Source organism: Marmota flaviventris, chromosome 7 (assembly GCF_047511675.1).
Source record: "Marmota flaviventris isolate mMarFla1 chromosome 7, mMarFla1.hap1, whole genome shotgun sequence".
Classification (NCBI taxonomy): domain Eukaryota; kingdom Metazoa; phylum Chordata; class Mammalia; order Rodentia; family Sciuridae; genus Marmota; species Marmota flaviventris.
Window position 1 is genome coordinate 126,833,593 of NC_092504.1, and position 15,403 is coordinate 126,848,995.

At 36.4% G+C, this 15,403-nt stretch overlaps 1 protein-coding gene across 3 annotated transcripts in view; it reads right to left on the reverse strand.

Moving 5' to 3' along the window:
- Nucleotides 1-1,635: 1,635 nt before the first annotated feature.
- The window catches only part of Il15 (interleukin 15), a 73,146-nt gene continuing 59,378 nt past the window's right edge, over nt 1,636-15,403 (reverse strand). For all 3 annotated transcript variants that reach the window (XM_027926737.3, XM_027926738.3, XM_027926739.2), the window contains 6 exons: nt 10,673-10,771; nt 9,501-9,598; nt 8,395-8,479; nt 6,688-6,732; nt 4,734-4,871; nt 1,636-2,051 (listed from right to left, as the gene is read on the reverse strand). In XM_027926737.3, the coding sequence (XP_027782538.1) occupies nt 1,941-2,051; nt 4,734-4,871; nt 6,688-6,732; nt 8,395-8,479; nt 9,501-9,598; nt 10,673-10,684 (489 nt within the window). In that variant the 5' untranslated portion in view covers nt 10,685-10,771 and the 3' untranslated portion in view covers nt 1,636-1,940. The remainder of the gene's footprint in view (nt 2,052-4,733; nt 4,872-6,687; nt 6,733-8,394; nt 8,480-9,500; nt 9,599-10,672; nt 10,772-15,403) is intronic.

Sequence of the window (15,403 nt, forward strand, 5' to 3'; positions counted from 1 at the left end):
ATAAATAATGCATTCTCTAATATTTCTGTGTAGGGTAGGGGCAGAGAGGAGGGAACAATCACATTATTTGATTTTATATTGTATATTTTGGTTTGATATTATGAATTATTGAATCTGATGACCATAAACAGTAACACATAAAAATAACAGTAACACATGAAAACATACAAGCTCATTTTTTCAACTACATCATCATCATCATCATCAGCAGCAGCAGCAGCAGCAGCAAAACAATCCCCTTGATTTACTTTTTAAGACAAAGAATAAGATTATATACAAGTAATTGGGTTTTACAGATTCTCCTGACTCCCTAATTATGCACTGGTTCTGCTACATTTCCACGTCCCCTGCCTTCTAGTCCTTTCTGTTTATTGCCAGGGAGAGTGTAGAGATGATTTTTTTCTCATATATCTTTTCTTTGCCTGCAATTAAGAAAATGCAAGAACATAATTCATCAATGTGACTTAGAACTGTAAATCTAATTTTTATTAGGCTTTACCTTTACTATTTGAGGTTCGATATATGATTTTGTACTTTCTTTATTATATACAGTGTGTGGCAAATATTTTCAGCATTTAGGGCAGTGGGCCAGTAAACATAAGATCCTCTAGGCAAATGACACTGGGCAGGTAAATCAGGGTGGAGATCCAAAAAGGGAAGTTTTTAAAATAAGATTGATTTTTTTAAGAGCACAAAGCATGAAAAATAAAATTTAGACTGTTGTAGATGATTGCTTTGTTTCTTATGCTAAGAGGGTTTTAAATAAATTGCAAACTTATGCCCTGAGTTTCCTAAGATCGATGGAATTGATCCAGACTAAGTAGCTAATTTGAGAATAATTCTAATTTTGAGCACTGGAAAATTCCAAATTTTATATCCACTGTATGTATATATGTCTAAAATGGCCACTATAAAATATTATGGGAATACAACTGGTATTACAGGTTTTCCTTCCCCCATCCCAATGAACTTCAGGTGGAGGACTAACCTTTATCTAAGGATTAGATTGGAAACTTAGAATTAAAAATGGTATTTTTTTTTAATTTTTAATACTTTGCACCAATATAAACACTAGAGAACTTGCTAATTTTACATAGTAAAATGCAAAGAAATTATAATAAAGTGTCAACAGAAAATTACAAACCATTATTTTCTGTTCAATAACTTTGACTCTTAAAAATCAGCAGTTTTTTATTTTACAACATAAAATGCCTCTACTTGGGAAAGCATGAATATAAATGTTGTTGAAACCGTCAGTTTTCTGTTCACTGTTCTGCCTTTCAGTGAAGGTGTGTTTATTACCACTACCACCTAAGATTTACTGGTACACACTGTACACCAGGCATTGCAATGTCTTTCTTTAATAACAAGTGCTGTATATATCTATAACTAAATTACAGCATAAAGCACAGGGTGCCCATATAGTTCCTCTTTTGTTGGTAGCCAGTTCCTTCTCTGGGTGCTACAGTGACTGGAGAAGTAAATGACAGCCAGTAGTCGGTGGTTCCATACATGCACACCAGCCCAGCTATGGCATTGGTCAGGCCCCGCCATGCTATATAATTAGACTATACCCTTTAAACAAACGCTGCCCCCCAACCCCGTTTTCCTATAGGAGGTAAAATATCAGTGCAATTTCAATTGATGAAAAGTACACAATTTTATTCACAATTTTACATTATGTTACAAATATGTACAATTTCAACAATAAATTAAAAATAAATGAGGAAAATAAGTCTGAGAAAAGTGCATAGTTAACTTTGTCACTGACATTTTCCTGCCTTCATTTCTAGGAGTTCACATGATCCAAGATCCTGATCATCTTCTTGCTGGAACATCTTGTTTTGGCAGCACATTTGAAATGCAGAGTGTTTTGTTGCTTCTAAGCATCGGGGAAGATGTTTGTTAATAACAGAAACACTGAAGAGGATCAATTGCAATCAAGGAGGGTTGATGAACATTTGTACAATATGTTTAAAACTCTCCAAAAATTCTGTAATATTTTTTTCCTCCAGTTCTTCACATACTTTGCATCCAGATTCTGTTATATTCTGCCAAATAAAAAGGAAGAATTACATTGGTGAGTCTAATATACTTCTTTCTTGGAATATTACATTATCTAAACTATATGGTGAGGTCTTGAGACATGAGAGCTTTGACAAATTAATATCATAGAAAGAAGAACTATGAGAAAAGAGAATTGGGACTTTTATGATATAGCTTATTTTTCCTATAATGGATTAAGGTCATTGAAAAAAGTAAGCCATGCCTATCAGACTTCCTTCTTAGAGTGCTTCCACGGTTTCTCGTCATCTCCTCCTAGCATGTTATAGGGTCCTTTGCCTCCCTGCATCCTGCATGAGCCCTCCAAGAGCTGTTCCTATTCCTGTCACCTTTCCCCACTGCTTCAAATGTTATGCTCTGAGAACATCAAGTGAGCTCCATTACTCCTCCCCAGGCACACAGCATGCTATTGAAGGCCTCTCTGCTTCTGTTTTTCTGTTAATTTCTTCCTATTTTAGCTACTGCCATGTACATCTAAGCATATTCAACTGTTGTCTCCTTTAGGAAGGTTTTTCTGAATCCCTGAGCTCCCTTAGGGCTCTTCTCCCTGTCCTGTCTTTCAGAACTCCTCGTTTAGACCTCTCTCATATCCACTTCCCATTTTACATTCACTTGATGAAGATTTACCCCTTTTACACTACTAGACTCTAAGCTCTCCCAGGAGGGCAAGGTCATTCATTTCTGCTTCTCCAGCATTAAGCATAGGACCTGGCACACAAAAATCACTCAATCCTTATTGGTGGTATTGATCCACGTAGGCAAATACTACAAACTCTTGTAATTCCAGCACACTATCATCAATAACCAGAATATTCCAAATGTAGCAATCCTGAACAAACATTTCAGAGGTCATCTGAACCAACCATGAAGGCTATGCCAGCAAAAATTAGAAGTAGATTTTATAATTAGGCACTTGGAATTCAGATTCACCAATATTTGTCAAGCACATACCATATGCTAAGTACTGTCAGATTATATATACTACTGTCCTATTTGATCTTGAAAATAATCATCAGAGAGGAAGGCAAAGATATTAAGTGATCCAGCTCCGTTGACATATTCAATTGAAATTCTCCATATCCAGGTCTTTCGATTGTGCAGACCTGCCCCCTTGAACTACTACACACATTCCACACCATGTCCTAAGGGAGCTGACTGTCCACAAACACTTTAAATGGTTCCACATTGATACTGTCATGGGTTATCTGTTGTATGATTCGCTTTCTCCACTGATAAGATGGAGGTAACATCTTAAGTGTTAAGCAGCCATAACTGTGTTTGCAAACGTATTGGCTATTGAGTACATGCGAGCCGTTATTCTGAAAATTGGCATAGAACACTGAGAAAAATGCCTTACCCTTTGAAGCTGACATTCTGAGGGGAAAGAAATGGACACTATTCATTAAGTAAAGTGCATGATATGTCAGGAAGTGGGACGTACACAGGAGGGGAAGGAGACTGCTAAAAGGGGGAAGAGCTTGCATTGAAAATAGGTGACATTTAAGCCAAAGACCTAAAGTAGCCTGGCATTTTTAGGGAAAAGTCAAGGTCTCCAGCCACGCTCCCTCTGAATCACTATTCTTTCAATTGCCTCTGCCTGAACATACTTCCCCAGACAACCTGAAGGCTCATTCCTTCCCATCGTTGTCACAGGTCATCTTAGGGAAAACTTATCTAAGCCTACAGCCTTTACCTGTTCCCTTTACCTGCTTTCTTTATTGCCACTGGACTTAATGAATAACTGACTTTTTACTCATTTGCTTCCTGATTGGTTGACTTCTATTTCCTCCCTCCTTAAGAGCAGGGGTCATGGGTGTTTTTTCAGACTGTATCCTGAAGGTCAAAATGAATTTATTAAATGGCCTAATTTGACAACACCCTCTCTGTTTCTGTCATTTTGCCTTTGCCACAAGTGTTCTGCCATGAAAGCCATGATTCTTTGTGCTTTAGGACTCTGCATGGCTGGTTTCCCCATCTACCATGGCTCCATAGCATCAGTTCTCTTAGAACCCTCTATTGCTTACGTTGCCTGGCATGTCCTAAACTGTACTCCAGTCATTAATCATTAATTATGATTATCCTTTTCCAGCATAAGGAGACAGACTCTGCTTGCTTAGAATTCTGGCTTCCCATTTTACTAGCTACACGAATTGGAGCAAATGATTTAAGCTCCAATACTCCAATTTCTTCACCTTTCAACTAGAAATGAGGTTCACTGGATTTTAAAAAAGATATAAGGATAATAATATCACAGATTTATTTTGAGGATTAAATGAATATCAGTTTAAAGCTTTAAGAACAGTGTCAGGAAGTGGGACTGAGTACACAGTAAAACCCCAATGTGAGTTACTGTTACTGATGTTGAACATGTGATTATGTAATTAGATTAATGCTTATTTAAAGCACCTGTTTGGTTCACCACTGTGACTGCAGCACTGAAGCACACTGCCTGGCATTATTTAGCAAATGTCTATTTATCAAATCAGTCAATGAACAGTTGAGGACCATGTGTATATGCCAGCTATGGTGCCACTTTTGGATGCCACTCCAATAGAAATGAATTCTTTCTCCTGAGCACTGCTGAGAAAGACCTGCTTGTCTACTAATAACTTCTTGCAATCAAGCCAAAAACATCAGATGTAGTGCTGTAAAACTATTGGATAACTCACCCCATTAGAAGATAAACTAGTGTTTGCTAGGAGGATCAGGTTTTTTACTGTTTCCTCTATGTCTCCATCTCTGGACTCATGTGAAATGACTTCTAGCTCCAGGAGAAAGCAGTTCATCGCTGTTACTTTGCAACGGGGCTAGAAGTAAGAGTTACAAAGAGACATTTTGAAAAAAAAATTGCATTATTCATTTTTACATTGATGTCATTTTGATTATATAAAAAATCAAGCCAAATATTTTATAAAGACATATGATACTCATAAAAGATTTTACATAGGAAGCAGCTTAATTTTTTTTCTTTTTGGCTTTGAAATCAAAACCAAACCAACCAATCACAAATAAGAAAGATGGTGCTATTATGCAGGAGAAAGAACTTAATACCAGAAAACATGAATGTACTCAGCACATTTCCCTTGTGGAAAGCGTGATAACACTGGCCCTAGACTTTCTAAACCTCAGTACAGATAGTCAGTGAGAATTTTGGAAACAGACATATGTTAACATTTTAAATAGTGGTAGCTGCTAATCACACTATTCCTAAAATTTCCCAAGTTTTAGAGGCAGAAGGGACTCTAAGAAATATAAATATAAAGCAGGAATAGTGTTGATTCAAAAGTTGGCCAAATCATAAAGGGATCTCAAAGTATACTTTCCACGACAAAAACCTAAACTTAAAAGAACTTTTAAGGTTCTTAAAGGTACCCAATGCCTGGTACAATATCTATATCCCTGCAAGCGCTTATTAAATGCTCACTAAATGGATGAATAAATGGACACCCCATGTGCCCACCCCTCCAGTATCCTTACCTCCCACTGCAGCTGCTCATGATTGAAAGGTAGACCCTATTACCATATAAACAATAATAAAACTGAGGTCCAGAAATGTTAAGTGACTTCTGAAGTAACACAGGTAAGAAGTGGTTGAGTCAGTTTAAATCTAAATTTCAATTTCCCCACAGCCCACGAGTTGCAAGGTTTTCTTCTTGCAAAAAAGTAACCCCAGGATGCTGAGTGTTGGTGGTTCTCTGACTGATTTCTGCTTAGAAAAAAAAATGCAAAGAAAAACAGAAAACGTGCTGAAGCCAGGGGAGGGAGACAGGAAACAATTTCCATGTTCAGCAGCACTACCCAAGTGTTTGATGGGCATCTGCTTTTTCTGTTTTTTAGCTACAGATTCTTTTCAATGCACATGAAATGTTAGTGGGGGAAAAGATTATTTCAGCGAATTTCTAATTGAAGAATAACAGAGAGGACACTGTTTTGAACACATACAGCACGAGTGTGTTTTTTCACAAAGTGAAATTGAGAACTCATTTCTTGGTTTTAGTGATAATCCGGGGAGAAAGACTAACAGCAAAACCGAAAACCTACAAGCCCCAGGCAATGTCGGTATATTAATGAAACCAATTCATCATTTTTGAATTCTGGTAAGTTTTATGAACTATGTGTATATTCCCTCATACAGAGAACTTAATCAGAGTGCTTTTCTGACATATGTAAAGATCCATGCAAAATACGGAACACGAATGCTCCTAAGCAGTTTGTACAAAATGTGATTTGAGATGATGGTAAATGACAGCCTAGAAATAACTGATGTGGGGATACTTTTAAATTGAATCAGTTAACCTGACTTTAGCATCATGATTTGACCACATCACAAAAGCATAGGATATATTATGTTTGACATTGATGGAAAAGGCTTTTGTGTATGTGTGTGTGTATTTTGATTTGGCACCATTATAAAAACAGTATTTATGTAGCTCTTTGTCCCCAAGCCCCACAACCTCAACAATCACTTGTAAAATTTGCAGATGCTAAGGACATAGCATATGTTATAAACACACATCAAAGTTATATTTAAAAGCTATACACACTTCAATTTTGAAAATATGCTTCTTAGATATTTGAAAACTGAAAAGAAAAGCAATTTTGAAAAAGAAAAGAACTACTTACATGGACATCACTCTCTGTATATAAAGTAGCATCCATATGTAAAGACTGAAAAAAAACAAAATCACATAACATGTAAAACTTTGCACTGATTCAGATATCATGAGAGCAATTTACTGAAAACAGTAAATTAAGCCATTTAAATCATTTTTATAACTTTGGCATAATTTTAGATTCCTATGCAATTTTGAGAGAAAACAGAGGGATCCTGTGTACCCTTCACCAAGTTTCCCCCAATGGCAATATCTTGCAGAACCATAGTACAATATTTCAACCAGGGAATTGATAATGACATAATCTACCTTCGTTTTTCAACTTTACCAGTTTTATGAACAATAATGTGTGTGCATACATGTGAGTGAAGTTCTATGTGATTCTGTCTCATAGGTTCACATAACCATACCATAGTTAAGATACAAAACTATCACCATTAACCCAAAGATCTTCCTGCTATTCTTTAATAGTCAAACCCTTCTTCCTTCCCACATATCATTATTCAACCCACTACAGTATGATATGTTTTCTTCTATTCTGTAATTTAAGGCTTCCTATGTCATTATACTTGAAGAAGCTTCTTATAGATAGCATAGCTAGCCTGTGTTTTCATATCAACTCTGCCTTTACTTGGTGGAACCTCTCCTCTTCTTCTATGAAGCCAATATCAGGAATGCTGGATTTTTGTTGTTGTTGTTGTTGTTATTGTCCCCAAGGTCCCTGAGCCTCCCTGCCTCCTTTTCTCTCTCGTATTCTATCTTCAGGTTAACTGTCTTCCTTTTGTCATAACCATTCTGCTAATGAGCCTTTCTAGTTTGTTCTGTGGTTCAGCTATCCCAGTTTTTAGTTTTATAATTTCCAACTGGTTCCTTTTATATTTTCTAGTTATTTGCTAAGGCTTTCTATTATTTTTATTTGTTTCAAGGATATTTGTAGCTGCTTTTTGAAGCACGTTTAAAATGGCTGCTTTGAATCCATGTTAGATAATTCCAACATCTGGTCCAACTTGATTGTGATGTTTCTCTTCTTGGTACAGTGATTTTCATTGGTATTGTGGCATTGTGACTATTATGTTAAGAGACCCTGGTCCTGTTTAAATCTATTTTAACATGCAGTCAGCTTCTTCTGATTTGGCAAATTCTGACCTATTTCTGTATGTTGTGATTCCAATGGCAGCTAAGTTTTCAGGATCTTTTTGGTGTCACCTGCTGCAGTAGGGGGAACTTTTCTTGGCCAGGCTGCCTGGTTTCTTAGGCAGAAGATGGGATACCCGCAGCCCCTGGGATAAAGTGTACCACTTCAGACTGTTGTTTTGTGTGGGGCCCCTGCTCATCATAACTGAACTGATTCTGGTGGTATTTCTAGGTGGAAGAAGGGGGTCTTTAGTCTACAGACAAGACATCCTTCCTTGAAGTCAGGTCCACCCTGTGTTCCCTTGCAGGTGGCTACCAAGATACCTGGCAGTCTGACCTGTGAAAATTGGAACTTTTCAGGTAGACCACTTATAAATTAAATTTTAAAGATAACCAGAACCTAAAAAAAAAAAAACTATGGAAAAACATGTATTTTCAGACTCTAAAATGCTAATGAATTTACACAAAAAAATATTATTCTGTAATGTGACATTTTTCATTAAGGTTGATAGAAAAATATACGGAGAAAAAATACACCATAGCAATTATACCAGCTATTTATGGAAAATAAATGAGTACTCACTTGAATAAGATTTTCAATTTTTTGCAAATCCTTTCTTACATCTTCCCAGTTAGCCTCTGTTTTAGGAATACCTGCACTAATACAGCTGGGGGGGGGGGGGTGGAAACAAAGCAGAGCATTTGAATGATATATTACTGTCTTACTATAAGCAACAGAGCAATCAAAATGTTTTTATTCTGACCAGTGTGAAGGTCAGTGTTATCCCAGTCTCTGTGCATTCAATAGTCTTGTAGATGAACTTAAGCACTGAATACAGAGTGCACCTTGACACTTTAGGTCAATTCCAGGACTGGCCAACCTCAAGGATTACCAAAAAGTCAAATTAATGAAGCAGAAACAATGCAAGATGTATGGCTATGCTCAATAACTGTTCTTGAATGAGTTACTAGTTTTCTTTAGGTAGAGGCTCCATGAGCCTACTATGCAGATATTAAAACAGGCAACAATCATTTTCATGTAACAGCTGTATCAGTAAATGTTCTTTCCAGTATGTTCAGTTCCATGGTGCTCACACTATTCTTATGCTTGTAGCAGTTTCCTTCATACACTTTGCAAACTTTAGCCTGATCTGGGCTAAATGATTATATTCTTAGTAACTTTGGTAAAATTTGAAATTTAATATCCAGATGAAAGATACTGACCATGTAACTGTGGAATAATTGCTAGAGTTTTGGGAAAACAGTCCTTTTGGATGGATCTTGTACAGAAGCATGATAATCAAGGCTAATCTAGCTTATGAGGAACATTTACCTGAACAAACCTATGGTTCCCCATACTATGAAGGTATTAGTGGAGGAAAAGTGAACTGGGATAAGATTAGACAATAATAAATTTGGTGCTGGTGGCCAACTGGGTGCAGTTGGAAATCAAAGGTGAGGGGAAAATACTTATTTGGAATATTAGGAGAATGGAGAAATGCACAGTTGGCTGATCACCCAGCCTCCTCTGAATGGCTATAATCTAGCCCATTATACTACAAATTCTTCGTTCCTAGAGATAAGAGCAAACTGACCATTTTTCTGGGGACAAGTTTCATGGGGAAGACATTTAAGGACAATAGTCATAGCCTTTGATATGCTGATTATGATATCTAAAGGTAAAATTACCCCAAAATGAAGACACGAATGCCAGCCTCAGTTAAAAAATGAGTATTTAGAAGTAAACACACATAGCACTGGATGGAAGTGATTCTCAAATGTGGTTTCTGAAAAATATAATCATAGACAGATATTAAAATATTTTTAGTTGAAAAGTTAAATGTAAAATAATATTTTATATTTCTAGATTCAAAAATGTAAAATTATCATTTCACAATTAATATTTTGTATCAAATCATGAAACTAGAATTTATTTTTTTCTTTATCCCCCACCTCCAAATCTATCTGTATGCTCAAAATTCTTTTTTTCTAAACATTTATTTTTTTAGTTATACGCAGACACAATATCTTTATTTTATTTTTATGTGGGTGAGTGCTCTTCCTCTCTGCCACAATCCCAGCCCCTCAAAATTCTTTAATAAGTATTTCTCTGGATGCACGTTTCTGATAATCATTTAACAAAGTTTACATATTTAGTACTATACTTATATACTAATGTCACTTAATTTTTTCTATTATCTTTCAAATCCTGTCATCCTTCTCTTCTTTTTAATAGACCAACATATTTTATGCAGCACAGAATAATAATGTGCACAGATAACAGGTACACCAGTTATATATTAGTTTCATGCCACAATTTGAAAATTAATAACGTATTAACATGTGATCACTTGGAAAAAACACATATGAATGGAATCAAATAAAGATGCTTTATTCTATTCTGAGAGCCTCACTATAATAATTTTTCTCGGTGATTTAGGAAAATCATTTATCTCAGACATTCCCAAAGTTTCAGTACTTTTGCCTACTCTTTGTGTTTTCAAAGCTTTTATAGTTCTGTGCTTCATTTGGTCTCCACAGAAGAGATGAATTATTCTCAGACCTTGCCCTCAAAGACTGCACAATTTACTGCATAGACAGACATTTTAAGAACAAAATAGAGTGGAATGAGTGAAATAATGCATTTACAGTGACACGAAGGGCCTTGCAAAATTGTTAATCTTGTTTTGAAAACTCCATTTAATATATTTTCAAAATAAAGACAATCCTAGGTGAACAGATATCTGTGACACCCCAAGGTCTTTAGCAACTAATCGTATAGCTTGTTATGAAGTGTCTGAGATTCAAATGACCTTTGAAAGAAAAGTGCATATGCTATTTTCCTCCTTTTTTTTTCTTACCGAAATTCTCATTACTCAATGCCAGAGTAAGTCCTCAGGTATTGAAGAAGAGCCTGCTATGGTAATGGGTTTCCAGCAGCCATCCATCCAGAATACCTCCTGTAATACAATTCCAGGTGAAGGACAATCCATTAAAGTCACAAGGAGACGTTTTGGAAAGAAAGAGAAGGAATTGATGTTTACTTAGCACCTACTTTTTAAAATGAAATTCCCTGCTATATGCATCACATTTAATCCTCATGAAAGTCCTGTGGGGTAAGGTAAGCAGTTTGGGTAAGCTGCCCCAGCCCACATCCTGTATGTGACAGCCAGGATATGAGACCTGGTTTGTCTGATCATAAAGAGCCAAACATTTTTATTATATTGTGTTCCTGAACTGAAAATTTCTGAAATAACATTAGTGAAAAGTAGATGCATGTAAATTCTTAGATTTGTATGACTACTCTTTGACAATCCAATTTCCAATAGCAGTAGCTACTTCTATAGACATTGAACAGATGTGTTCAGTCATTTGAGAATTTCTTAAGTATAAAGTTCTACTTTTTCAGCAAAGTGGCAGGATATAAAATCAACACGCATAAATCAAAGGCATTCCTGTATATCAGCGACAAATCCTCTGAAATGGAAATGAGGACAACCACTCCATTCACAATATCTTCAAAAAAAAATAAAATACTTGGGAATCAACCTAACAAAAGAGGTGAAAGACTTATACAATGAAAACTACAGAACCCTAAAGAGAGAAATAGAAGAAGATCTTAGAAGATGGAAAAATATACCCTGTTCATGGATAGGCAGAACTAACATCATCAAAATGGCGATATTACCAAAAGTTCTCTATAGGTTTAATGCAATGCCAATCAAAATCCCAACGGCATTTCTTGTAGAAATAGAGAAAGCAATCATGAAATTCATATGGAAAAATAAAAGACCCAGAATAGCAAAAACAATGCTAAGCAGGAAGTGTGAATCAGGCGGTATAGCGATACCAGACTTCAAACTATACTACAGAGCAATAGTAACAAAAACAGCATGGTACTGGTACCAAAACAGACGGGTGGACCAATGGTACAGAATAGAGGACACAGAAACCAATCCACAAAACTACAACTTTCTTATATTTGATAAAGGGGCTAAAAACATGCAATGGAGGAAGGATAGCATCTTCAACAAATGGTGCTGGGAAAACTGGAAATCCATATGCAACAAAATGAAACTGAATCCCTTTCTCTCGCCATGCACAAAAGTGAATTCAAAATGGATCAAGGAGCTTGATATCAAATCAGAGACGCGCCGTCTGATAGAAGAAAAAGTTGGCTACGATCTACAGTCGGTGGGGTCGGGCTCCAAATTCCTCAATAGGACACCCATAGCACAAAAGTTAATAACTAGAATCAACAAATGGGACTTAATCAAACTAAAAAGTTTTTTCTCAGCAAAAGAAACAATAAGAGAGGTAAATAGGGAGCCTACACCCTGGGAACAAATCTTTACTCCTCACACTTCAGATAGAGCCCTAATATCCAGAGTATACAAAGAACTCAAAAAATTAGACAATAAGAGAACAAACAACCCAATCAACAAATGGGCCAAGGACCTGAACAGACACTTCTCAGAGGAGGACATACAGTCAATCAACAAGTACATGAAAAAATGTTCAACATCTCTAGCTGTCAGAGAAATGCAAATCAAAACTACCCTAAGATACCATCTCACTCCAGTAAGATTGGCAGCCATTAAGAAGTCAAACAACAACAAGTGCTGGCGAGGATGTGGGGAAAAGGGTACACTTGTACATTGCTGGTGGGACTGCAGATCGGTGCAGCCAATTTGGAAAGCAGTATGGAGATTTCTTGGAAAGTTGGGAATGGAGCCACCATTTGACCCAGCTATTCCCCTTCTTGGTCTATTCCCTAAAGACCTAAAAAGGGCATGCTACAGGGACACTGCTACATCGATGTTCATAGCAGCACAGTTCACAATAGCAAGACTGTGGAACCAACCTAGATGCCCTTCAATAGACGAATGGATAAAAAAAATGTGGCATTTATACACAATGGAGTATTACTCTGCATTAAAAAATGACAAAATCATAGAATTTACAGGGAAATGGATGGCATTAGAGCAGATTATGCTAAGTGAAGCTAGCCAATTCCTAAAAAATAAATGCCAAATGTCTTCTTTGATATAAGGAGAGTAACTAAGAACAGAGTAGGGACGAAGAGCAGGAGAAGAAGATTAACATTTAACAGGGATGAGAGGTGGGAGGGAAAGGGAGAGAGAAGGGAAATTGCATGGTAATGGAAGGAGACCCTCAGGGTTATACAGTGGAGGAGGTAGAGAGAGAGGAGGGGAGGGGAGGGGAGAGGTGGGGAGGGGGGAGGGTGGAGGACGGGAAAGGCAGCAGAGCACAACAGACACTAGTATGGCAATTTGTAAATCAATGGATGTGTAACTGATGTGATTCTGCAATCTGGGTATGGGGTAAAGGTGGGAGTTCATAACCCACTTGAATCAAAGTGTGGAATATGATATGTCAAGAAATTTGTAATGTTTTGAACAACCCACAATAAAAAATTAAAAAAAAAAAAAAGTTCTACTTTTTCTAATTTAAGGTATGGGAAGAATGCAAGAATCAAAATATATTCACCTCCATTTTATTAAAATATTTAAAATTAAAAAATAATTCATTGTTGTCCTATAGAAATAATATATAAAAATAATACAAATTTATTGGCCTCATCCACAAAAATATCAAAATCTGCCATATCCCCTGAGATAAGTATTTACTACAACTATTTCATAAGGTCAAACAGTTAAATTCTTACATTTTTAAGATATTTCCAAAACATAAAATGATTGCTTTAAAATCAATAATGTACTAGTTTAAAAGGAAAAACTACCATTTATCAAGGTATTAAACAAGATACTACAAGGATTTGTTTGAGGAATATTTTCCTCAAGAATGTATTAAACCTAATTTTCCTGTACATCTGACCTAACCGGCCCATTGATCGATTTATTTAAAACAATAAAATTGCTGTTCTTATTGTTCTCATTTCATAATCATACTCTGTCTACATTATTTCAGAGTTCAACATTTCTTACATCATTTTCACAATTATTTTTGTAATTTCATCCAAATCATCTTAAACTCTCTACATTTTTTATAGTATCCCAAATTCTACATTTAAAAAAAATACTATTTATTGTCTTGGGATTGAATAATGAATGCTAAGAGTGATGTAATGTTTAGTAAGGCCTTAGGAAGCTACTTTAATAGACAACGAGGCTTTCTTTCCCTCCTGGATTTCTGTAGCAGTGACCCCCTCTGCCCTGTCTGGCTACCTCCTGCTGGCATGAAGAAAAGAAGACTAAGTGCTTTAGCCAGAATGTTCCACAGTTGCAAGGGGTTCTCAAGCATGACAATGGAATGTGGTAGGAATGTCCTCAGAAGCTTCTAACAACATAACCAGAACAGAAAACCATGTAGCTGAAAAAGGAAAACATGTTATGGCTTTGTCTGGCATCTGGCAAAAGGATGTAAGTATCTTTGTGGTTTGAAACAGCAAACCTGTCTTTCACCAGCAGCTTTGGAGGTATTCAACTTGCCACATACTATCATTCTATGGAGCACCAATTCTCCTAAGAACATATGTGTTTGTGAGTGGATGTAATCCCAGGGGGTTAAAAAAACAAAACAACATTTTTTTTCTTTTACTAAAATTTTTATTTATTTATATTTTAAATTGTTCTAATTAGCTACATATGACAGTAGACAGTAGAATGCATTTTGACACATTGTACACAAAGGGAGCACAACTTCTCCTTCCTCTGACTGAACATGTTGTAGAGTCACACAGGTAGTGGGATCATACAGGTATCTAGGGTAATAAGGTCCGATCCATTCTACCATCCTTCCCCACACTCCCTCCCCTCCCCTCTGCAGAATCCAGAGTTCCTTCATGCTTCCCCACTCCATCCCCATTATGGATTAGCATCTGGTTATCAGAGAAAACATTTGGCCTTTGGTTTTTAGGGGATTGGCTTAATTTGCTTAGCATGATTTTTCTCCAGCTCCATTCATTTACCTGCAAATGCCATAATTTCATTTTTCTTTAAGGCTGATTAATATTCCATTGTGTATATGTATCACAGTTTCTTTATCCATTCATCTGTTGAAGGGCATCTAGGTTAGTTCCATAGTTTTTGTGAATTAAGCAGCTCTAAACATTGATGTGGCTGCATCATTAAACTGAGGAGTGGAATAAGTAGGTCAAGTGGTGGTTCCATACCAAGTTTTCTGAGAAATTTCCATACTGCTTGCACCAATTTGCAGTCCCACCAAAAATGTATGAGTGTACCCTCCCCGCCCCACCACCTGCATCGTTGTCAACACTTATTGTTGCTTGTATTCTTAGTAATTGCCGTTCTGACCAGAATGAGATGAAATCTTAGAGAAATGCAAATCAAAACTTCGCTAATTGCTATAGATAATGAACATTTTTTTCATGTTTGTTGATCAATTGTATATCTTCTGTGAAGTGTCTGTTCAGTTCCTTAGCCCATTTATTGACTGGGTTATTTGTTTTGTTTTGTTCTGTTTTTTTTGGTATTGTTTTTTGAGTTCTTCATATATCCTGGAGATTAGTGCTCTATCTGAGGTGCATGTGGTAAAGATTTTCACCCATTCTGTAGGCTCTCTCTTCATGCTATTGTTTCCTTTGCTGA